This window comes from Muntiacus reevesi, chromosome 3 (assembly GCF_963930625.1).
Source record: "Muntiacus reevesi chromosome 3, mMunRee1.1, whole genome shotgun sequence".
NCBI lineage: Eukaryota > Metazoa > Chordata > Mammalia > Artiodactyla > Cervidae > Muntiacus > Muntiacus reevesi.
Window position 1 is genome coordinate 106,903,332 of NC_089251.1, and position 26,520 is coordinate 106,929,851.

The window sequence follows — 26,520 nt, forward strand, 5'->3', positions numbered from 1 at the left end:
AACAACCAAAGAATTTGTAAAAAAAAAAATAAAAATAAAAAAAAGAAGATAAATTAAAAAACTGCTCAGCTCCTTAGTAAACAAGTGTAGTAAACAACATAAGTTAACAAGGAAGGTTAACTGTTAAATAAATGTAGAATGAAATGGATAAGACAGCCTGATGGATTTGGAATATCCACAGTAAATACTAAACTCTGTGACAGCAGGAAACCACCTAACGGAATGTAATCCGTGATTAGTTCACATAAAATCCGTGATAAATATACACAAGCTTTAGAATATGAAAATTCAAACAAGGATTTCTAGATAAAAATGATGTTTTAAAATGGCATTAAAACCACAGTAATGGGATCTTTAGTGAAAGACATAAAATCATAATGAAGGATAAAAAAGAACAGAGGCAACAGCAACAGATATTATAGGAGGTTAGAAGGTGGATGGATGAGATGCAAGAAAAATGAACTCTAAATCGACAAGTCAAGAAGCAAAAAGATTTACTACACTACAGAACTGCCCCCACAAACCCAGGAAATGGGGGTACCCAGAAGGGAACAAATTACAGTCTGTTTAAGAGACAGCTAATATTCTGACTCCCTCTTCTATACATTCTAAAGATACCTGCCCCCCTCTATACACAGAAGAAGACACAAGCTGCTCTGATGACCAAAATCTCGGGCCTCTGACTGGGGACGCAAAGCAGAGATGTGAGGCAGCGTGCTGAGATGCACGCAGCAAAGTGAAGGTTTCCGTACAGAAGGCAGAGGTTCCAAGCCCTCTTCTCTATAACCCTGAAGTGACAGTCAGCTGTGCAGTTTCCAGGAGAAGAACAAAAGACGCTTATGGAGAAATCTGAGCAGCCTGAGAGGAGATAATGAAATGGAGAATCTGCAGTGAAACAGCCCCGTGGGGACACCCAACGAGGAAGCCTGCAGTCCCCCGCCCTCACGCTACACGTGCGAGGCGTCCACGGAGCACCTCACACGGTACCTGAGTTGGGACCCGCACAGGGTGAAGCGTCCCAGGGCTGTGGACAGAGATCTTAGTAGCTGCCAAAAGTGGAAGGGACAAAAACCGTCTCCAAAGGGCTTTGGACAAACAGTACACTGAAAGATCCGTTAAGTCCTTCAAATTCTCAAAGAAAAGCATTTCTGACAATTGCACAACGAGGGGGGGACTCACCATCCAGCACGGTGACCTTCAGCGAACGACTCGCCTCTCTATGTCTCAGTTCCCTTACTCAGCAGGAGAATCAGTACAGTGATAAAACAGCCTCTCAGAGGGGGTGTTACACAGATTAAGTGAGTTAACATCTACACACTTAGAAAACTACTGGGCACGACATTCAGCAGATGTCCAACCACCATCGTGTTGCTTGCAAGTACTGTGACGATCATCACCGCAGCTCAGCAACAGGCGTTAATGTGAGGCCCCACATCCTGCACCTGAGAAACCTGCTGCCATGGACATGGCACGCTGACAGGTGATATCCACAAAAGCAAGAATTGAGGCGATGCTTTTTACCTCTGAGATAACAAGGCGCAGCAACAAAGCGGCTCTGGGTGGCAGAGCAAGCTAGAAGATCTAAAAAAAACCAGCTCATGTACCATTTCTGACAAGTTGAGGGGCATGGCACAAGTCCTGAAATCACATTCAGCTCTGCCGTGCTTTCTAGTCAAAGCTGTAAAACTGAAATGACAAGATGAGCGAGGTGGGCTGAGAGCAAATGTCAGTGCGCGAGGGAGGAAGACAATCGGTGTTCTGGCACCATCGCCCTGCTAAGCAGCATCAACGCGAAAACTTAGTATTTAACTACAGATTCCTCAACACTCAAAATGGAAGCACTTAGGCTCTGTGCAAATCTACAGCAAAAGGTTAATAAAAAAGAGAGTTGATATGAAAGCATCAGGAGAAAAACTAATTTACTTCTGGCTGTCCACATCACCTTCCTCTAGGGCTCACTTAATCTGCCTACCATTCAGGGTTACACATCTGCTTTCAAACTTGTGTTCCTACTGTGCTCCAGTAACGCATCAACTGTGTCTGACTCTTTGCCACCCCATGCACTGTAGCCCGCCAGGCTCCTCTGTCCACGGAACTCCCCAGGCAAGAATACTGGAGTGGGTTGCCATTTCTTCCTCCAGGATCTTCCAGACCCAGGGAACGAACCTGCATCTCCTGCACAGGCAGGCGAGTTTGTGTCTAGAAAGACAGGCATGGAAGTATCACTCATGTGAAAACTACTATCCCTAGTATCACCAAGGACTCTTTATTAAAAAAAAAAAAAAAAAAATCACTGATTTAGGGACTTCCCTGCTGGTCCACTGATTAAGACTTTGTGAGTCCACTACAAGGGGCAAGGGTTTGATCCTTGGTCGGGGAACTAAGACTGTGCATGCTACGTAGTGCAATCAAAAAAGAAAAAATTAGGCGTGAATGAGGGCAAGGGTTAGGCATCAAGTACGGGTTCCTAATGAGGCAATGAAGAGCTAATATAAGGAACTGATTAGGACTGACAAGAATTCAGAGTATTAGTCCCAGTCATAAAAAAAGGAATGAAATAGGACTTCTCTCATGGCTCAGTGGCTCAGAATCCACTGCCAATGCAGGAGATGTGGACTCGGTCCCTGGTCCGGGAAGATTCCATCTGCCTTGGAGCAATGAAGCCCATTCGCCAAAACTACTGGGCCTGCGATCTAGAGCCTGAGAGTCACAACTACTGAAGCCTGTGTGCCCACAGCCTGTGCCACTGCAATGGGGACCCGAGAACCACAGTGAAGACCCAGACAGCCAAAAATAAAGAGTGAATAAGGCCATTGGTAGCAACATGGATGGACCCAGAGATTGTCCTATTAAGGAAAGTAAGTGAGACAAATATAATATGATACCACTCACATGTGGAATACAAAAAAAAAAAATTTATACAAACAAACTTACCTAACAAATAGACTCACAGACACAGGAAATAAAACTTATGGTTCCCAAAGGGGAGGGCAGAGGGAGGATGGATAAGGAGTTTGAGACCAGCAGATACATGATACCACATATAAACTGGACAAACAGTAAGCACAGGGAACTGTACTCAATACCTTATAATGACCTATAATGAAAAAGAATACAGATGTGCACACTCACATATGCAGAGTCAGGCTGCTGCACACACAAAAGTAACACAGCACAATCAATCAACTATACTTCAATTAAAAAAAAGAATTCTGCGTACTCGCAGTATGTGAGCACACAACCAGAGACGCAAACAGGGGTTAAGAGATCCACCACTGACATCCCAGTGTCTCTGTGGGCAGTTTTTCCCAGGGAAGGGAGGGACGGGCAGAGGAAAGAAGGAAGCAAGAGTCAGTGGGGAACTTACTCAGTAGAAGGCTCTGAGAAGGAGATACCTTTCTGGCTTTCAGAGTGCCGACAAGGGGAAACCGTACGGTATATATAATGAGTCCCTCTCCAAAGAGGTGGGAAAAGAAACCTCATCTATTACAAGTGAGCTCTCACTAAAACCAAATACATACATAAACAAATACACAGGATTAATAAAGATTTGGAAACTATTACTAAGAGCATGTAGTACATAGTAGCTAGTCAATCAATGTCTAAGAAACTAAATCAGAAACAGCCCTAAGGAGAATATAAAAATGCTGTCTTCAAAGTGCTCAAATTTGGACAATGACATAGACACAGAAATGGGAAATAACTGAAATTCTCCTTCAAGCTCAGAAAGCCCTTCAATGTGACAAGTGATAAATTCTCTCCTCTAAAATGTGGGGAAATTCTATCCTGTAGTGTTTACAGTTTTTCTTGTAGGAAAAGGTGTGAGAGGCAGTGCCATGAAAGCAGGCAGCAGAAGCTCGCCGCTGGAGAGAGGAAGAGAACAGAACCATGAGATCACCGACGGTTTAGAAAGCCGGTTGCTCCACCATGTCTGCCATGTTGGGCGTAATCCCTGGGTATAAAATACTTTTAACAAAATGTGTATGATATGCTAAACACTAACAAAGGAAGTCTTACGCTTCTGGCTTACCATGTGGGCACAGAATGTCTTCATTAAAATTCAGTTCCTCCTCCTCCTCCTTCCTTTCTTCCTTCGATTCATCTAATCAAAAGATACACACATAATAACTCCTCTAGCTGTTACATTTCAAGTTCAAAGGAGCAAAGACACTGCTCCACACAGCTTCAAACACAGAAAACTTTAAAACATTCTAAAAATTAGACCCAGGTGATTCTGACACAGTTGAGCTAAGAAGTGTTTCATCTTTCCCTTAAAAGGAAAGAACAATTTCTGAATGGCAGTTTTACTTTTTAAAGATTTGAGTTATGTAAGAAAATATGCATTTTTTTTTGCAAGCTGAAAAACAGTTCACCTATCTTTCCATTAATTCTAATCTAGGTACTCAGAATACTGTGTCATAGACCAGGATAATCATATATATGTCATGTTCCTTTCATCCATTGATCCTTTAGGGCAACAAAAGAGAGCTTTATAAGGCTAATGAAATAAAGATTCAAACTTTAATATTAAACACACATAATTAAAACACTCCTTTTCCTATTACCAGTTCTCTTACAATGGCTGCATTTCCTGCTTGTCTACACTGTGACAACTGTCAATTTGTAGTTGTATATACCAGGGAATAGGTTCACATAAAATAAGTCCTAAGCACCAACAGATTAGAATAGTGATCCATGGATTTTCCAGGTTAAGCACATAACACATTTTTAATATACTTAACATATATAAAGAACATTTACTTAAAATTAAATTAATAAATTTAACTTAAAATTTATTTGTTAATTAGAGTCATTAAAAAGCTCAAGTAGGAAAAAAAAAAGTTCAAGTGGAAAAATGGGCAAAAACACATGACCAGGTGTCTCTGTCTCCTGATCCTCAATCTGTGGCACACAATCTGAAAATTAGGCAAAGCACGTACTGCATCTGTGTTTACAAACTAAGTGCAAAAAGCTGAAATAAGTTAAATAAGTAAATATATACATTCAATATATACATACACATATTCAATGTATATTATATATACATTCAATATGACATTTATTCATTCATATATTCACGTTCAATATATATCATATATTAAATGTATATTATATATATTATATACATCCAATTTATATATATACACATCAATGTATATTTTATATATACACGTATATATTCAATGTATAAATATATGCACTCAATGAAATTTAGTCACTAGATTTTAAAACACTGAATGTCTTGGTAAAGGAAGATCCGCAACTGTGCCAATGGAAGCATCATTCTGAAAACCCACTATTTACAGGGACATCTGGTAGAAAGACTTCGTTACTTCTACCTAGCTTCAAGATTTTAAAATCTTTGAATGGAGGAAGAGGGAGATGAGAAGCATTTTATTATTCTGAAAGCAACATGAAAATGTTTTTAATCTAGGACATCAAGGCATTTTCTATTATGGCATCAAACTTTACTTAAAATGAAGGTTCACTGGAACCCAAAAGGTGACACAAATGTATGAGACAGAAAAAGAATTACGGACATAGAAAATAGATGGTGGTTGCCAAAGGGAAGAAAGGTGGGAGAGGAATGGGACTAGGAGTTTGGGATTATCAGACCAAACTTACATATGAAATGGATAAACAACTAGTTCCTACTGTTTACTACAGGACTATATTCAACATCCTGTGATAAACCACAATGGAAAATAATATGAAAAAGAATGTGCATGTGTGTATAACCTAATCACTTTGCTGTACCCAAGAAACTAACATAAGACAGTAAATCGGCTATAATGTAAAAAAAAGAGAAGAAGAAAAAAAAGGAAAGATCACTGATATACATATAAAAAGGCTTGAAAGAACATAAGATATTTAATACCCTGGGTCACATGACACATTAAAAGTAATGTTTTCAATCTTTGTTTTTAGTGAAGTAGTTGATGTACAGCATTATGGAAGTTTTAAGTATACAGCACAGTGATATACAATGCACAAGTCATATACCATATATAGTTGTATAATACATTGACTATATTTAAAACTATCTTTTTAAAAACAATACAAAATAAAATTGAAACTAATGTTAACTTCATGAAGTATACAGCACAATAAAATACATTAACCGAAATAAAAACACTCTTCAAATTTTTAAATATTTTTTTAAAAAATCACAGTTTAAAATTAATAGTGGCTTTCGGCTTCACTGATAGCTCAGTTGGTAAATAATCCGCCTGCAATACGGGAGATCCCGGTTTGATTCCTGGGTTGGGAAGATCAGCTGGAGAAGGGATAGGCTACCCACTCCAGTATTCCTGGACTTCCCTTGCGGCTCAGTTGGTGAAGAATCCACCTGCAATGTGGAAGACCTAGGTTTGATCCCTGGGTTGGGAAGATCCCCTGGAAAAGGGAAAGGCTACCCACTCCAGTATTCTGGCCTGGAGAATTCCATGGGCTATAGTCCATGGGGTCGCAAAGAGTCGGATACAACTGAGTCATTTTCACTTTCTAGTGTTTCTACATTCTTAAAAAGAAAAAGAATGACATGAGAAGTCCCATATCAAATAAAATGATACAATTATTCAAATGCAGTAAACACAGAATAATTCAGTAAAAGGTTAAGAATATTAAAATAATAATATATGTAGGTAAATACTAATATCTGGAGATAGTTAAATGAAATAATTTATGGATCACTAATTGTATCTCTCAATTAATAAACTGTTAAACAATTTCTGTTTTAAAGTTAAAAGGTTTTAATGCCTTAACTTCCCATGATCTTATAAAATACTGATTACAAAATTAAACTGAGTGGTTGACTAACATGAATATCTTTTCCTATTTACAAGCATACCTCCAGAAAACTCCAAAGAATTTATAAGTAAAATGCTATTCAAAACCTGCCTGTTTCCCCTGGATGAAAAATACACAAGTTCAAAGTCATTCACTTAACGAACTCAGTCTTTCAGTGTGGCTAATAAACTATACATTGGGCAATTTGCAATAGACTTTTCTTAAAAACTTTAGCTGGAACAAAATTTAAAATAATTTTTCTTGGGACTAATTATAGAGACCCAGAGCCCAAAGCAGGTCAGGTTGTAAGGAATGCCCCTTGCTCACTCACAAATCCTTTATTTGTTCTGAGACATTTTTGAGTGCTTTAGACATCAAAAAATTGTCTTAGAAATTACATGGAAGGAATTAAAACAATTTTAGAGTCCGCCAGGCTCCTCTGTCCATGCGATTCTCCAGGCAATCTTTCCGACCCAGGAATTGAACCCAGGTCTCCTGTATTGCAGGCATATTCTTTACTGTCATCAGGGAAGCCCCAAAACAATTTTACCACAAACAAGTGCTTACAATTTTGTGGTATAATTCACAGCCACCTACAAACAGGTTTTACTGATAAATATTACCTTTATTCAAAGTGTTGCCATTCATTTTCCCATTGCTTTGGTCTGCATCGCCATCTTGCTCATCAAGCTGTTCAAGAGCCAGCTGGCGCCAACTGCGTAAGGAAGACTTTCCCACCCAAAATCCATCATTGCTGTGGAATAAAGAGAGAATGCAAAATTATGCAAGCAACATTCCTGATATCCTTCTCCCTTCTTTCCTTATAAAGATCACAACAAAATTGAATCAAAAGTTCAATATTTGCTTCTGCGCATTCATATTTTTTAACCTATGTTGGCCATTTTTACTCCTTACTATTAAATTTCAGGTAGTCAGACACATACTTTGTTAACATTCTTACTTCAGCCTCTCTCAAGGGGACGCCCTACAGCCTGCTAGAATGGTTTTCCATTCCCTTCTCCAGGGGATCTTCCCCTTAGAATGGTTTTCCAAAATCAGCATTTCATGATTCCGTGACACAGGCGAGCACCAGGCCTTGGGCTGTTTAGGCCTCAGATCCATATCTCTGCTTCCACCTTTATGATGGATGGAATAGAGCCAGGAGGGCTGCCACTCGGCTCTCTTTATCTTTGCCTCAGTGGCGATCACTGCAAAATTTATCTGGGGTGGCTAATCACGCATCACCTCCTTTCTTCCAAAGATCCCAAGTCTCTATTATCCATAAATGATAAGCTACTTGGCTTTTTTGCTTATGAAACAACATACACCATGTAACATACCTCTTTACTGTTGCTTTAAGCAGATTATTTACAGTTTTATAATCTTCGTTTAGTTGGTTCTTCAGACGCAACACACGACAACGTTCTACTACACATTCCTTACACAGGGCTTTCACTGAGACAGAAAACGAGAGAAAAGACAGTGTATTCATAGACAGGTTTTCTGTGATGAAATTGTTTTCAGCACTTCATGAAGCAATGAAGAATTTTAACCCAAAGTCACTAATTCTGACAATTCAGCAAACTGGTATACGTCCTAAATTATTTTGGTGACAAAAATATCAAGACAGCCATAGGGCTATCCTGCATAGGGAACATTGGTTATAAAACGTTATAATGTGCTCTGACTGTCTGCGACACAAAGTAAAACCTTTTACAAGAGTTTGATGCAAGTTTTGCCAGACCGTCAAATAATGGAGGCTGTAAAAGAGGGGAGAGCAATCAATGTATCTGACAACTCTATATGTCATGTTAATTGTTTAAGACCTTCGTGTGGGTATCAACCAGATCAATACTGTGAAGGGTACTGAATAAAATAATAAAACACTACTAGATGGCTTTCTCAAATGTATCCTATTTTGTCTTCTTTCTCAGAAAACAAAACAGAACTGAATAAGCAGTATCAGTTTCTTTTCTAATGTCGTAAATATACCATATTTGATGCTTCTTAACTCTTACTTGAGGTAGCAGATCATTTTTGCAAAGTACACGGAAGATGAGGTCTAAGCACAGTTTGAGTCAAATGATTATGAAGACCATATGAGGAGCAGTGACGATCCCACATGCCACAACTGAGACTCGGCACCGAAAATAAACAAACACTTAAAAAAAAGATCATATGATGATGACTTAATGCAGCACTCCCTTTTTAAGCAGAGAAGACAGCTCGTATTACCAGTTAGTCTTGGTCCTCCTCCATATCTACTGTAGAAAATGTCAGCCGCATATTCAGATATTCTCTTCATAATCGATATTTTATCGGGATGAAGCTTGTCGTGGGAACACAGGCAAGCATGATTATCAATAGGCTTGGTAGGTGTTGACTCATCCAACCACTTCTGCAGCCACTCAAGAGAGACAAATTCATAGGGCTCTGAGGAAGAAAGCAAGGGAAAAGAGCCTATGTATTTTTACAGCCTTCAGACTGAATGGCACATTCATTTTCCTCAAAAGACAATGCAAACTCTTTCCAAAGTTAGCAGAATCAAGAAGACTCATTGTTCAGGGAAGATGTCTGTGAGTACAGCACAAAGCAGCATTTAACTACCACTCAGCTGAGTTCCAGGAGCTGTGCATGGGGCCCTGTAAGATCGGCTGGTATTATTAACCACATTCTACAAAAGAGGCTTCCACAGAGAGAAGTGTCTTGCTGGATAGCACAGCAGAGCTCTGATCGGGACACCCAAGCTTGGTGACAAGCCACACTCGAAGCTAGTTCGCAAATCACAGAGCCTCACTCCCACAGTGATTTTCATAAACACTTGTCATCCACGTGGGATACACAACTGAAAGTTAAAATGAGAAGTCTGACTAGGTCTTACGTTAAAAAGTAACCTCAATCAGCTACAACTGCACGAGTCCGTTTAAACAACGGAACTTTTCTTCATCCAAGATGATACCGACATTGATTAAAAGGTAGTTGATTTCCCCACACAAATCCATATTATGTATTTCAAGAAATTAAGCTATGTTAAGCAACTTCTAGGATGAAGTGCACCAGAGTCAAATGTATTGATTCCAAAGTTGGAAAAATTAAGATACAGCCAGACACCTCAAAATGAGTTTTAATTTGGGAAAACAGAGCCCCAGAGTTCCGTAAAAGCCAAAATTAAAGATAAAGGGCCAGCTTTGATTACTTACAAAGATCTCCAGTGAGTCCCAGCATAAAACATAGAAGAAAACATACAGAGGTTGAATTTATATATTTGTATTATGATACTATTTCTGATGAGATCTGAGGGATAGACAATTCAACTCAAAGCCCATTTTGACCAATTTCACACTTCCCTGAAATTTACAAGTCTGAAAACTAACTTCCATTTTAAGTTCAGTGTAAAACATTTCAATTTTTACAAAAACAAAATTCAGAACTGTTGGATTCCTTATTTGTGCTAAAACTGTATATCATAAACAGAGCCTCGCAACTGACTGGTCAGCTCTGACACAGCGGCAGAGGAAGAGCCCGCGGACCACAAGTTGAGTCCAAGTTCTGCCACCAAGAAACTGAACTTGAGCAAGTCACTTGAACTCTCTATGCTTCAGATCTTTTACTTGTAAAATGAAGGTAATAATACCTGCCTTCCACCTACCTCACAGGGATGTTGCTGAATGTAAAAGATAAGATATGTGAAGCATTTTGAGCTTTGTTGGAGGAAAAGAGATACAGAAAAGTTAATCGTATATTTGCACAATATATAAAAGTGGAGACCTTAAGGCTCAGCACAGGCAATGTGACTGGGGCATTTTACAAAACATAATGGTGTGGAATGGTCCCTATCCAAAAGAGCAAAAAGGAACTCTTAGCATAGCTGATCTTCTCCCAGGGAGAGTTCCCATAGGCTAAACTTTTAGCAATCTCAAGGCTATCAATACAAGATATGAAGATCAGAAAAACCTTGAAAGAGCTGTATCAATTTCTACCAAGAGTCTCCCTAACAACTGGGGTCTACACTAAACAAAGACTCCTGGCAGTTTCTCAAAGATGTTCTCTATTATTGTGATTCCAAAGCATGGATAATCAACTAACAGGAGGAAGAACTCTGTCAATTGGGATAACAAACTGTATAAAAATCTCAGCATCTGATGAAATAAGAAAACAGCTATTAAAATATTTACCAAAGGAAAATGTATACTATGGTTCAAAGTTACTTATATATAGTTTTAAATGCCTGGATTTTAAACAGGAACTTTCTTTTGAAAAGGAATGAAATCTAGAAAGACCATGGCATCAAAAATATCTGAAAGAACTTACCTAGAGATAATTTAGGATTATTAAAAAAGAATTTATTTCAATTTAAATAAAAAGGGCCAAAAGTGTTCTGGTTTCTGGTGAGGTTCATACTTTATAGTAAATGACCCTTCTTTTAATATGTTCACAAAGATTTAGGAAAAAACATAACAAGATTTGATTGGCAGCACAAAACCATGGTCATTAATTTTGAGATCGACAATATTTTAGGAAAATATGGACTTTCTACCACGTATGCTAACTGTAAATATGAAAAAGAATGCTCATAACTGGCAAGAGTATTGATAACATATATACATATTCGAAGAACATAAGTACAGGTTCTTATAGGTAGAATGAAAACAGCCAAGAGGAGTATAGTGTAAATTTGACACGTAACATCTTTGGACCATGAGGTTTTAAAGCATGACTCAAAAATAGCATTTTAGTTTATAGACCCAGTAAGTCCTTTCTCTTGTCCTGTGAATCCAGGAAACTATGAACAAAGTCCAGAATAGATTTTGAGGTACCAATTCCTTTGAATAAATTTAGCGATTTGAATTACATGTTCACTTCCAAGCTGTTTCCAGTAAAATTAAGGTCAGCCTAACTCTTTATGATAATCCCAACTCTTGAAACAGAGTGAGAATAACAAGTTACAAAGAAAGCTGAGAATCAAATTAAGGTACAGTTTAGACAGAACTTTTGAGATATTTTTACAGATGTAGCAATTGATATTCATTTTTTGCTAAAAGTTATACCAGTAATGGAAAACTGAGATATCAAAACAACAAAACCACAAGTACAATTATGCTTGAGTATTTATTCTCTAAAATTAGTAAAACTATCTCTTTTTTAAGTAGGAGTTGGGTATGGGGCATTGCCTATGAAATGACAGAAAATATATTATTAACAAATGGCATACCAGCCTTAAAAAGTTGAGGTTTCCTTTATGAGGCATTAGATAGACTTGAATAAACATACATAGTAAAAGAATGAGCTGGACTGTGTGGGATAATTCTTAAGAAATTAGGTGTCAGCAGAAAGTTTTCCTATTCTTAGTCTATTCGATATTCAATTTCAGAATAATCTAACAGTATCATAAAACGAGCACTCGTATAAAAGAATGCCTGTTAATACTGTTAGCGCACAAAGTATGCAAGGAAACAGACTAGGTGAGTTGCTTCCATTGTAGCCTGAACAGATTTTTTTCTTTTAAAAATAAGCTAATGTCTCACAAATTAGAAATACTTGTAAGAGTTATATATGCAGAGTGCTGACCTAAGCCTCATAATTTATTAAGAGCTTCCCATTTGTAAAAGCACATGATAAGAATTATTCGGAATGATGCACATTCCGTTAACGCTGATTTACACAGTAAGTGCACGGGGTGTAAGCTGGCATTAACGGGCTATAAGTAAGGGTGGGCGGGGCACGTTTGCTCATGTACATCTGTGGACATGAAGGAAACAAGGCACTCATGGCAACAGTGCTGTCCCAGAATATCTTACAGACCAGCGCCAGCAGGTAACCTTTGGTACAGCTCCTTCACTTCTTCGTGCTTTGCCTTTCCTTTATCCACACTCTGCTTACGCATCTCGGCCATCTCCACACACCACTCCTCAAACTTGGAATTATCTCGATCTACCAGCTCCTGAAGAAAGGCTATTCAGAACAGGAAAGACAGAAAAACCTTTATCCTGTTTTCCAAAGACCAAGAACCGTGCTGAACTCTAAAGTACAACAAATGCTGGCTGGGTGCCCTCCAACCTGCAGGCAGAAGTAAAGCTGAAGACAGCCCCTAATAATACCAGGGGGATCCTCGAGCTGGTTCTCCATAATATCAGCCAACTGGAAACATCCAATGGCTCAGAAACACCATTCAAAACAAATGGCGCCACAGAGCACGGCACAGTATCAGGTAGAATGACAACTAGACTGCCTTCAGGAGAGCAGCAGCTCTTCCTTTTTTTTTAAATTAAGCCGAGAAGATTTATATGGAGAAGGCAATGGCACCCCACTCCAGGACTCTTGCCTGGAAAATCCCATGGATGGAGGAGCCCGGTGGGTTGCAGTCCATGGGGTCACTATGAGTCAGACACAACTGAGCGACTTCACTTTCACACACTGGAGAAGGAAATGGCAAGCCACTCCAGTGTTCTTGCCTTGAGAATCCCAGGGACGGGGGAGCCTGGTGGGCTGCCGTCTATGGGGTTGCACAGAGTCGGACACGACTGAAGCGACTTAGTAGCAGTAGAAGATTTGTAAGTGGCTAAACCCACAACTGCTTTACAAGCTGAACAAAACAATGGAACTGCTCTTTAAATTCATCTTTATTATCCAAAGGAATTTCTTTTTTTAATTGCTCTTGTTTTTCTTTAGGGAGGCCAGTGGAATAGCTCTGTGAAAGTCTCCTTTATTTTAAAACTTCATCACTTAAAAAAAAAATTCATCACTTTAAATCAAATTTATGATTATATGCACTTTCACAATTTACCATATACACAGTCAACCTATCATAATAGACAAAAGTCACCTGTTCTAATCATTGATCTTGGAGCAAGGTATTCAAAAATCTTTGCCTTAAGTAATTCTGGAAGATTGCGTACCTGGTACCTGAATAGTCGTGCTGGGTCTTTCTTGAGTTTGCAGTCTATAAACCAACATGTATGCGTTTCGAGAGCAGTGAGTTCCTTTGCCACACTTAGGTTTACGTGTCTGGGACTTGGAAGGTTCTGCTGAGGTAAGAGAAATCAAAAGATGATTAAATTAGAATTCCTATAATTTGCTCATTCTTTTCTAGGGGAGGGAAAGCAGTGTGGGGGCGGTGGTGATCACAGATAACAATTACTAAAATACAAACTAAAGATATATTGAAAGGCAAGGCAAATTTTGCAGGCTGGATAAATTTTTGAATGTTTATTAACCCTCAATGTCTGCCATATTCCATTTTTAAAAGCTGCAAAGAAGATGCTATTTTTCACAATGACTAACCTGAACCAAATATATAGATTTTATTTTCCTGTCAGTCTTAAATTAAAAAAATAAATCTAGGCTTAATTGCACAAAGAAACAAAATGAAATGTTCCCCCCCTCCCCCAAAATGAAATGAAATGCTAAGATGAGCCACTAATCTCTATGAATTCAGAAGTAGAAAATGTTAGTGTTTTACATGGCATGTATATCGCATGAAGGTGACCTTCAAATTGAGCTTGGTTATCCCAGCATAACTTTCTAATGGGCATGAGGGCATGGGCAGTTCTGAGGAAATCAAGTACCAGATCCTCAACTGCCAATGTACCTTTCTAAAATTGCTGAGGTTCCACTGATGGTTTCCACTTCTTTCAGTCATCTGTCTCCTACTCTACAAAAGAAAGATATAACCTCCTATCCTGTGACAAGTCTTATCTCATCAAAAGATTTATTCACAGTAAAATTTTGCTGTGTTCAATTCTTTTAAATTTCAATTCCTTTAAAACCTGTATTGGTTTTATCAAATATATAGGGATATCTATTTAAAACAAAAAACAAATGAACAAAAAAAAACCTCAGAAGCACTTTCTAACTATTTGGAGCTTTACAGTTACAGAAAACTTATTATATTCCGTCAGAACAAAATTCTCTAGGGTCAGGGCGATGGAAACACTAGTACACAACAAAAAGGAAATATTAAAAAAAATACTGTCATTCAAAAAATATCAGTTCATGTAACTTTGAAAAGAATGATGTGGCTGTATGGAATCTCTATGTTATATAATTTCATTTGGATACAAGAGTAATAATGCTGCAGTTTGTTTCAATATTTATAATTTGTCAGAAGTTATATTATTGGGAGCTACTTAAATTTACAATGAAAAATGCTGGATTTTAAAGTGTGCAGTGAAATACGAAAGTTGTTCAATATTTCTCAGAGAATACAGGAGCAAAAAAGCTTGAAGACTACAGTAGCAGGGAACTAAAAATCTCAGCAAGTAAAAGGAAAAGCTGTTGGTCATTTCTAACTAAAAACTATTAAGATTTAAGATGTTCATTAATTTGTGTAAGATGTAATATAAAATGATTCATAAACGTTCACAAGAGAATAATAAATGACTAATGGAATTTAATAACGATTCTCTATTTTTGATAAAGCATAACAGTAGCAATGCACATGCTGCATATAATGAGGCATCAAAATACTGGAATGGGGTTCGTGTAGAGTGTCTTCCTCTTGAAATGCTCTAAAACTTAAGACTATCTATATGGAGAGCCTTAGCAATGCTCTTAGTGCTATGATTTTCTTACTAAAAATGAAACATCAAAAAACTCAAGTAAAGAACAGTTAAATAAAACTAAAGTTTAATTATTCACAATTTAAAGCTAAATGTTAATTTTGTTCCTATTAAGAATATCACAATAAGAAAAAATACAAGCAAATGTTAATTAAGAGCTTGAGTATTCTTATTCTTAGGTCAAGTGGGAGCAACATTGCTATGTATCTAAAATGTGACTTAAAATTAGAAAATACTTGTAGCATCACACCTAGGTGGAGCACTACTCACAACTGGTAAGTCCAACATACCTCCCACTTTCACTTTTCAAGCTCTAGGGAGGTACAACTGATGAAAAAAAAATGGTGCACATAAAAAAAAAAGAGAGAGAAAGAAAATATTCCTTCAAATTACAACATAGCCGCTACACGACTATCTGCAGCAAGATTCCCCATGCCCACCTTGAAAGCCAATGTCAACGGCCACGGTCCTCTGCCTGGGCAAGTGGTACTGGTCCTTAAGAAAGGACAGTGACGGGGGACAGCCAACCATTCCCATTCCTTTTCCCTATTTGCAACCCACAGTCCCAGCAACAAACAGTAAGTGATTAAAACTTCAGCCAAGACGGTTCCTATCAGAACTGTCTCTATGTTATACAATAAACAGGTATTTAGCCCACGAAAACCACGGTGATGAGAACTGTATACTAGAAGCTATTGCAGGAGGCACGCTTTATGGCACACCTCATTACCACGGAACAGTAAGCAGCTTACTCCCCACAGAGGCGTGGCTCCACACTCTAGGGTTGGGGTAAGTCGCTTAACAGGGAGGGGGAGATACTGTTCAGAGAACAAAGTTCCTCTACTATACTTACTTCTCAAAAATATATGTCCTGACCCAGAGAAATATATAGTCCTGATCCTACTATATTAAATCTGCTACTCATAGTTTGTATCTTAATACTTAACCACCCTTTTTCCTAGCTGCCCACAATTAACCTGTTAACTGAAAATGAAACATACAACTTCACACTGTACTAAAAACAGGACATTACGGAACCATCTCTGGGGCAAAATCACTTTTTTCTGTCACGTCTGATGGGCAATGTGCCAGTGTCGTAACAAGGTCTGGAGGGAGGCACGCAACACACAATAGCGTGAACACCCAATCGTCACGCTCATGAACTACAAAAGGGTCCAAAATCATTTTTGATAAAATCCAAACATTGCTATAAAAGTTCAGAGATTTCATGTGTTTAAGAAATGCAAATAGCCTTGATAGTCCATAACAATTTTGGGCCATAATAATTTCTCACAGACATTTTTGTTAAAAAAAAATAAAATTATATTTTAAAAGGGCACTCACAACTTAAAGGTTTTACCTAGATCTTCCTCAATCCCTAGTTGCAATTTCTTCCCCTCCATCTTTTCTATGTCTTCGTCATTAAACTTATACCATTCGCCAGACTGTGGGTCTTTCACGTGGGCAATGTAGTGGCCAGAATAAGCACTCACTCCTCTGTGTATGAGGACCGCGCTGAGTTCATACACATAGGACCCACCTAGGAAAGGAGAAGGGGAAAAAGTGAAAGAAATTTTAAATGACATTATTTCCTCAGCCTGCACTGTAACGCTTACAGTTCTTTATGAATCCAGTAGAATCCAAAACATGTCATCTTAGATTTTAAAACTTTAGTCTCATAAAATAACGTGGTAGTCATTGTTTTTATCACCTCTCTGTGTCAACTCTATATTCCCTCTGCAGATGCAAAGCTACAGCGTTCTGGGCACTTAAGGGTTACAAGGCTACTCTGCAGTATACTGCCCCTCAGGCACTAACAGACTGAGCCATGTGCTTGAATGAATCAGTTGTTCATATTTTCTAACTTCTTACAAAAATTAACTACACACAAACTAATAAGATTTGAATGCAAAATCAAAAAGCTATTATTTCTAGAAAAAAAAGAGAAATGTTTTCTTAAAAAAAATCAGATATAAGTCATTGGTCCCACAAGCCATGGGGCAGCTGAGCCCACCTGCGCCACAACGACAGAGCCCATGCACCACAAAAGACCCACTGCGACCCCCCAAAGTACTGAAATAACCCACGGAACTGGCTGTGATGCCTTCACTGAAAATAAACAAGTAAAAGGGGCCAGTTCTCACAGCATGCGTGAGCAAGGCAGCCTTAAGCACTGATACTTGATCTGCGATGATACCGCACTCATAGGGACCCCAAGGAGCCTGGCAGAAAGAAACCTAACGTCTCTCGAGGAGGTGGCTTCATCTCAGCCCTAAGTGAATCTCCACAAAAAACGTTCCAGGGACTTCCCTGTTGGTCCAATCGTTAAGACTCTGTGCTTCCACTGCGGGGGAGCTTGGATGGATTCAAAGATCCCACATGTCACACAGTGCAACAAAAAGTAAAAAATAAAAATAACATAAAAAACTTTCCAGAGATAACCAGGTACAGAAGACCCGGTAACATTAAAATAACCAAATGGGACAGCAAAAAGAAACTTACATAATATTCCAACAATGTCAGTCATGGATTATAAAATTAGGCTTGTATGTTTAGAGAAGTGGGAAACATGAAAATACAGGCAAGTGACAGGAAACCTTAATACAAGTGATGCAAATTTTAATTAGAGGAACTAAGAGTATAAATTAACAAGAGTGTAAATAGATGAACTGATCCAGTTAAAAGATCAAAACTGTTAAATTAGATCTCGTTCATATAAATTTGAAATTCTTCAAAATACAGAGACATATCAATGATTTTTTCTCCAGCCACCAATGGCCAAGATGAACAAGCAGAGGAGGGACACTGAGATTTAACAATGGGCTAGGCTTCACCTGGCAATATCCCAGGAAGCAGAAGGGCAAACTACACTATAATGTTTAGGGGTACAAGTTTATATAGTAAAATGCTAAAGCAAAAATATAAAAAAAGTAGTGATTGCCAGACAACTCAGACTATTTCAGGAGGAAGGAGACTGCAACCAGGCGGATCACACAGGAAGCTTTGGAGTGGGTGGTACTCAGGAAGATATTCACTTCGTGATAATTCTCTGAACCGTTTATTTTTGTATTTTAATTTTTATGGATGTCTTCTATTTTATCATTCTTACAAGAGGAGGAAAATAGAGTGGAACAAGATATACGATATTTGAACTATAGAAAGACAAGGTAGGCCATGGCCTTCAGAAGGGCTGAGGAAAGGTGGAAGACAAAATCACTGAAGCAGAGAAGTCGTTATCAGGTCAGGTGAAGACTCTGCAACAGCGGCACTCAGCAGCATTCCTCAAATTATTACACATCAAATCATTAAATGATTCCTCAAATTATTATTATTGAAGACAGTAAAGCACAGAAGTATTAGCAGTAACTATGACTATTACCAATAGACACCAGTTTTTATTATCATGTTATCACTGTTGCAGATAACCTGATTTTATAGTTATCAATTCATTAAAAAAAAAAAAAGTACAGAATTATAATTCCAACTTTATGAAAATCCTTAAGCTGTGGGCTTTTCAGGCAAACAATTTAAAAGATCATTTATTTCTTTTGAGTTTTTTGTATGGTATGAGAACAGAAAAGGAACTGATGTTTGTCTGGCATATCTATTTCCATTTAAAGGGCTTCTCTGGTAGCTCAGCTGGTAAAGAATTCACCTGCAACGCAGGAGACCCTGGTTCGATTCCTGGGTCAGGAAGATGTGCTGGAGAAGGGATAACCTACCACTCCAGTATTCTTGGGCTTCCCTTATGGCTCAGCTGGTAGAGAATCCGCCTGCATTGTGGGAGACCTGGGTTTGATCCCTGGGTTGGGAACATCCCCTGAAAAAGGGAAAGGCTACCCACTCTAGTATTCTGGCCTTGAGAGTTCCACAGACTATATAGTCCATGGGTCGCAAAGAGTCAGACATGACTGAGTGACTTTGACTTCACTTCTATTACTGTATTACAAATCTCAGTATTTTAATAACTACATTTATGTGGTTTCTTCCAAAAGTCAATGAACTTTATTCAGACTTAATGTTGTCTACAGGTATATTAAAATCCCCAAGTAATATGGCAGGAGTTAAGACAGTAAGCAGGTAAATATTCAACAAATGAGAATCCCTCAGTCTACACATCTGTGTATCTGTGGGTTCACTATTAAAGAAACAAATAAATTTTCCTTTTAAAAACAGATCACCTTTTTAGATCTATCTTTTCTGTTTTGTGTGGATATATACATGTGCAGACACATAGGCATAAGAATACAGGAAAAATAAAAAGAATATGAAAGTGGAAGTGTTATTCTTTACAGTATGAATTGGACAAATGTATAATAAATTGAATCATGATAAGCTGAATCATGATAAGAACTATTAGAAATCATACACTGGAGTCAAGGAAAGGAATAATTTGGGAATTCCCAGGCAGCCCAGTGGTTAGGATTTGGAGCGTGGCCCAGAGTTCAATTCCTGAATCCACTGTGAGGGAACTAGGGTCCTACAAACGGCAAGGAAAAAAAAAAGAAGGAATAATTTGTACATTTCCTACATTCCTAACCCCCAAGAAACCAGTAAGTAACCAGGCTTCTCTAACTTCGAATAACTGACTATGTAGAGGAGGCAGGACGCAGACTGCAGACAGGGAGCTCCTGCTAAGTTTACTCAGCCAGCCAAACAGCACGGCAACAGAGCGCCTGGGAGCAGCTGTCCCCCTCCACAGCTGTGGATGCGGCGGGGGGCGCGGGGCTGGGTCTCCGTCATGCACTCGCGCTTTCTCTAGCTGTGGCGAGTGGGGGCTGCTCTTAGCGTGCCAGCTTCTCACAGCAGTGGCCCTCTTGTTGTGGAGCGTGAGCTCTGGGCGCACAAGCTTCAGTGGTTGTGGCACACGGGCTTAGCTGCTCCACAGCATGCGGGATCTTCCCAGACCAGCGATCAAACTGATGTCCCTTGTATTGCAAGGTGGATTCTTAACCACCGGACCACCAGGGAAACCACACAGGCATAAATTTTAAACTCCAGTATACTGACTAGAGAGTATCACGCATTTTAAGGCTTAACTATCACTTCCCCACCTTCCCAATCATTTCTTTTGAAGGTTTTAGATTATGGCTTGCCACCAGAACCTTTTTATGGAGACAGAGGTTATGATGTAATTTCTGTATTAAAAATTTCACAAACATTAACGTCAATCTTAAAACAGAAGTAAAATGGTCCATCCAGTAAGGGCAGGAGAGAAACAAAGGGCAAGATGTTTCTTTTCTCTAACAAGAATCATCCTGTTTAGTAAGATAAGGACTACCAAAGAAGAAAGTAATTAAGTTACAGCATAAATATTGCAACTAGGCCATCTAATGTTTCTGATAAAATATTTTTTAAAACCATGAATGGAGGCAATGTGGAGACCCTTAATTTTATGAGGAATTAGAGATATAGTAGTGATGCTAGCAAAGCCTTACTTTGCCAACAAAGGTCCATCTAGTCAAGACTATGGTTTTTCCAGTGGTCATGTATGGATGTGAGAGTTGGACTATAAAGAAAGCTGAGCGCAGAATTGATGCTTTTGAACTGTGGTGTTAGAGAAGCCTCTTGAGAATCCCTTGGAGTGCAAGGAGATCCAACCAGTCCATCCTAAAGGAGATCAGTCCTGAATATTCATTGGAAGGACTGACACTGAAGCTGAAGCTCCAGTGTCAATACTGGTGGCTCCAATACTTTGGCCACCTGATAAGAAGAACTGACTCATTGGAAAAGACCCTGATGCTGGGAAAGATTGAGGGCGGGAGAAGAATGGGACGACAGAGGATGAGATGGCTGGATGGCATTACCGACTCAATGGACATGAGTTTGAGTAAACTCCAGGAGTTGGTGACGGACAAGGAGGCCTGGCGTGCTGCAGTCCATGGGGTTACAAAGAGTCAGACATGACTGAGTGAACTGAACTGAAATGAACTGTAAGTGAGGCTAAAGCAACAAGAGTGAGTTCAGGAATAGCAAAGTAGTTTATTCTTTTATATCCTTAATTATATAGATATTGATGAACCATCAATCTTTGTTAGTATGTACTCACTCATAGAAAATAAAAATAACCTCTCAGCTCACCTAAGACGCCTCTGTTCTCAGAGACTGGCAAATAAAATTTAGTGGTAAACTCCTATTCTGTACTCAACACAAGTGGATCACAAGTTACAGTGTCTGAGCATTATAATTATCACTGCTTGGTAAAAATATTACCTTTGTGTTCCACATACGGCTCCATATCCAAAATTTCTGAGAAGCCAATGTAGGTATTCAGCTTTTTCTTATGTCCAGTTTGCCTAACAAGAAGAAAGGTAATTATAATTATATTTAAAACAACCATAAAACAATGTGTAAATTCTATTGGCTTCTTTAAATAAAATAAACTGGGGAGTAGCTAGGTAGATTTCTTTTTGTAATCTTGCTCAAAATATGTCATTGAATTGGACAATAAACAATCAACAAGCTAAAAAGTATGAATTTAAAGCGCTAATTCCAAACAGCACATTTCCAGACATTTTGAAATGAAATAAAACACACATATTCCAGCTATACACAAGAAATGCATATGTTAAAAAAAACTGCCTGATTTTAATTATAGAAGATCTATTTCTATAGAATGGGGGTTGCACTGCTGTTGAGTAGAAAATTTACTCAACTTCTTATAAAATAATATAAAATATTAAGGTAATTGATACCTAAATGTCTGCTTTTCCTTTGCAGTTTTAAATAATTTTACAGAAAAATAAGGATTCTCTCCTTCTCTAGTTCTTAATTATGACAGGCTCCATCTATAACTTTCACCCCAAAATCTAAAGTTTCAAATTAAAAGCATTTTACTATATCTGTCTATGGTAAAATCTGTACACATTGGTCCCCAGTGACCAGCCAAACACTGCGCCTCGCACATGTTTACCTGTCAAAGACAAAACGCATCAGCTGCAAGTTCAGAGTGCAAGGAAGACTAAGGAGCCGGATCTTCCTTGTTGCGTTCTGTTTGCTTTGACAGTTTTCACAGAAGTATCGATTGTCTCCTTCTAATTTTTCTTCCTGAATAGGAATAAGGCACATTAGTTTTTAAAAAAAAAAAAAAAAGATTTTTTTAATGATCAAAACTCTGATGCAAATTATAATTTCACTTTAGCTAACAGTTTTTACTCAAGCTGTTAGGATCAAGTTATTATAAACAATGAAGGACACATAAGATTAAGTTAGATTAGCAGTGACATTATTAACTTGTATACTATGAAACTGATGTTTCTTTCTGAAATGTATGATTTCAAAAATGCTTGGGTTTTAGGTCTTTTTTTCCTGATAATCCCATCTCTGGGAATTGAAGGAAACAGGTTTAAAAAAGAACTCATATGTACTTTAATGCACCAAAATTAATTTTAAAACAGTGAAAATGGGTGGAAAATACCTACAGGCACCAAATATGAAATTGTGTATACAAATTTCATATGCACACACAGTTAAAATTACTAAACCGCATTCATGACACAAAACTAAGAGTGCAGAAAAACTCAATGTTAGAGCGAATGGTGGTTTCTTTTTAAACGTTTCATGTTTCTATATTAGCTTTTTGTTACCGATTACACTTCAGTACAGTAATACAACACTAGTACTACCACTTTATTCGTTTGCTCCAGGGTGACACCACCTGTTTTCTTCACTCACATCCCCCAGTGTTTCTGACTAGCTGCGCTCCTGTCCCCATCTCTTAATGCTTGAATGTCCCAGGGTTCAGTCTTGGTCTTCATCTCTCTCATGCCCCTGGTGATTTTACTACGCCCTGACGTTTTGACCCTGAACCCTATCAAATCGAACATGCCCCAGCGCAGACTCCTATTTCCTCTCCCAAATTTGCTCCTCCCATACTCCTTCACATCTCAGTCATGCCAACTCCATTCTTCTAGTTGTTGAAGACAAAACCTTAGTAATCCTTGACTCCTCTTTCCCTCCATATCCAGTCTGCAAATTTCTTCAGCTCTACTTTGAAAAATCCAAACCCTTCTTATCATTTCTTCAGTTAACCCTTGGTCCAAGTCACCATCAACTCCTTCCATCTGCCCTTGCCTCACTGTTAGCCTTTTCTCAAGACAGTACTCAAAGCTTTCCTGTTCAAACAGATTACACTGCTTATAGCCCTTGAGGGCATTGTATTTCACTCAAACTTCTGACAAAGGTCTGCCAGGTTCTCTCTCTGATATGGTCCTTAGTTATCTCTACTATGACATCCTCTATTATTTTCCCCTTGTCTATTTATTTCAACCACACTGATCTCCTTGCTGCTCCTCAAACCTGCAGACACATTCTTGTCTTATGCTCTTGTCAGGCGAGTGTATGCTCCTCGGTTCTTTGTCTCGTCACAACAAAGATTTGTAGTGACGCTCTGAACCTGTTATTTCATCTTCCCCCGAATTCTTGGACAACTCACTACTCTACTTTTTATCACCCTTCCACATTTTCCATGCCCTGCTTTAGTTTTCTTCATTGCACTTATTACAGTTGATATATTAGATATTTCTCTTCTATTTATTTTATTGTTCCTTGTTGCTCCCCATACCACACTACATTATAAGCTTTCTTAAAGGCAAAAATATTTGTCTGCCTCATTCACTATGGTTATTCCAAACAGCTGAAACACTGCCTCAGCACTGTAAACACTCAGTATTTAGCTGAATGAATCCAATAAATGAGTACTTCAAGCATGCTGATGGTTGTGCCAAAAAAAAGTAGGAAAAGTACAAAAATATTTTAAGAAAGGAAGCTATATAATAAGCTTATCTACTATTCCATGTGTCTGTTCCTACATGATTACAAAGGCTTCTGATTAGCAAACTTTTCCACTCTGAACAAAAGAGAATCATTTCTCTTGTCTCTACATAAATCTAAACATACAGAGAGAGAAATATGGGGTGGAGGGGCTAAAGAGTGGTTATATTTTGATGCAAAAAATTACATTCAACACTTTCTGGGATTTCCCTGGTGGCCCAGTGGCAAAGACTCCATGCTCTCAATTCAGGAGTCCTGGGTTCGATCCCTGGTCAAGGAACTAGTTCCCACATGCCACAGTTAAGACCTGGCAGAGCCAAATAAATAAATGTTTTAAAAAAAAAAAAAAGAAAAACACTTTCTATTTCTCATTAAGTGAAAAAGTAAATTAATCTTATGTTAACATAGCTTACAACTTTCTTATTCTACCATACCCCAATCACACAAGCTTTTATACATACATAATTCTACATATAAAATAACCTGAAATAGCCAAAAATTATGTTAAGGTGCTTCTGTACTTTTTAATTTACAAAGTTTCTTCTAAATCATTACATAAACAGTCCGTATGGAGAAAAAGTTAAAATAATGAATTTATCCATTAAATCAAAAAGACATTCAGAACAGTATTTAACTGTTAAGGAGCAGAAATGACATATATGCCAAAATCTGAATACCTTCAAAAATTCCGAGATACAATCTGTTAACTGTTTGTGGCCTTGGATATTTAACTCCAGTTCATAAAATTTTGACAAAAGCTTAGATTCTCTGCCACACTGGTTGCAGCTATAATAAAACAGAGTGAGAACATTAAGATCAGAGTGGGAAAAGCAGTAAGGTTTTACTGTACTACAACCTGAAGATACAGAAAGAAACATTACCTTAATTCTTTCACTGATTTTCTACACTATGTACACTCAAAAAATAAAACAAAGTGATTGATAAGGTCATGCATTTTATGATTAGGAAAATGTTTAAGAATTATTTTACTTTTGGTATTGAGTAGGCTCCAATTTTGCTCTCGGTGGCTCACACCACAGCCGTAAAATAAACAGCAAGAGCTCAACCAGACAGTTTCCAACACCTGGATAGGTTCAATTGCAATTATCAAGTCAGTTGTTTACATGTTCCCATAGAAACATATTACTATAAATACCTCAGGTCCCATGATAAGCCACTAAAGCCATAACATGGACCTGAACTCAAAATTAGAAAACACATAAGCAACCGCTTCAGAATAAAATGTATCATGAAAAAGTGGAAACACACTTACACAGTTACATAAGCATATTCCCCACAGAACTGCTGTTGGACAATGTTCCTCACATCGGGATTCTTTTGTTTAGACAAAGTATCTTCCAAAAGAGACATAAAGAGCTTTGAAAATTCTTGGGCATCCTACAATACAGGTTTGAGTTAATTAAAAAAAAAAAAACAAAACCACATATCTTGCTTTTCAATTTGTTACAAACAGTAGTAAGTAAAATAACCCAGAAGCTGTCTGTACTTAGAACTTAAAATTTCTGAAAAAGGACTGCAGCAATGTTGAATCCATTTTGTGCCCGTATAGGAATTTTCAGAAATGGAATCAAGGAAAATGTGTAATATGCTAAGCAGTAAATAAATGCTCTAATTCAAAATAGAGGAAAATTAATTTTAAAAAAATTCCTTCATTTCTTTCTATAATGATTGTAAGAAATGCTTTTTATATTAAAAGATAAATAATTAAAAGAAAGGTTCTTACCTGCTGTTGCCCTGTGTCCAAGCCCAAGGCTTTCACAAACCCCGAGGGATCGATGTATCGCCTATTACTGTTTTGTAACAAGGCAAATAAGTACTGGAGATGCTCACAAATCGTTTGAGGCTCATAATCTATTAAAGAAATGTTTGTTTTTGAAAAACTGCTACCTTAAAAAAACATGTACACCTCGTTACATGAGGACATAATTAAAAAACTTTATGTCCAAACTAAATTAGTGCTTTATTACATTTTTAAAACTTTCAAACAAATTAGTAATCATATCTTTTGGAAGTAATGCCTGCAACCTTGGCTGTCCATATACATCCCCTAAAAGCAAGGCCTACCCACATCACAACAACAATAATAATCATGACTACAGTTTCTAGAGTATCAAATCCCACCAAAACATCCAATCCAATAAAAAGCCATATACCATATTTACTATTTGCTAAATATTTTAATATAATCCCCATTAATGGGAACTTGCCACAGAGCAAATGACAGCAATCTTCAAGCACATTTATTCGAACCTGAATGAACAACAGAACAATTTACTGGTAAGAACCCTAAAGTTTAGTTTCACGTTTTAATGAGTTCGGGAAAGAAAGTGAAGTCGCTCAGTCGTGTCTGACTCTTTGTGACCCCATGGATTATAGCCTA

General features: G+C 37.9%; 1 protein-coding gene and 1 non-coding gene across 4 annotated transcripts in view; both read right to left on the reverse strand.

Annotated features, from left to right (window-relative positions):
* Positions 1-26,520, reverse strand: part of USP48 (ubiquitin specific peptidase 48) — a 70,604-nt gene that overhangs the window by 20,027 nt on the left and 24,057 nt on the right. The window contains exons 4-15 of one of the 3 annotated variants that reach the window (XM_065930001.1): positions 25,864-25,991; positions 25,393-25,517; positions 24,797-24,905; positions 22,261-22,394; positions 21,561-21,643; positions 16,708-16,887; positions 13,686-13,811; positions 12,592-12,741; positions 9,025-9,222; positions 8,130-8,244; positions 7,413-7,543; positions 4,031-4,102 (exon numbers count right to left, since the gene is read on the reverse strand). In XM_065930001.1, coding sequence (XP_065786073.1) covers positions 4,031-4,102; positions 7,413-7,543; positions 8,130-8,244; positions 9,025-9,222; positions 12,592-12,741; positions 13,686-13,811; positions 16,708-16,887; positions 21,561-21,643; positions 22,261-22,394; positions 24,797-24,905; positions 25,393-25,517; positions 25,864-25,991 — 1,551 coding nt within the window. Of the gene's footprint in view, positions 1-4,030; positions 4,103-7,412; positions 7,544-8,129; positions 8,245-9,024; positions 9,223-12,591; positions 12,742-13,685; positions 13,815-16,707; positions 16,888-21,560; positions 21,644-22,260; positions 22,395-24,796; positions 24,906-25,392; positions 25,518-25,863; positions 25,992-26,520 lie in introns of all 3 variants that reach the window. The other 2 variants (XM_065930000.1, XM_065930002.1) reach the window with 2 other exon arrangements.
* On the reverse strand, positions 16,418-16,522 carry LOC136165884 (small nucleolar RNA U13). The gene has a single exon (XR_010662847.1). It is a non-coding gene; the product is annotated as a small nucleolar RNA U13 (small nucleolar RNA).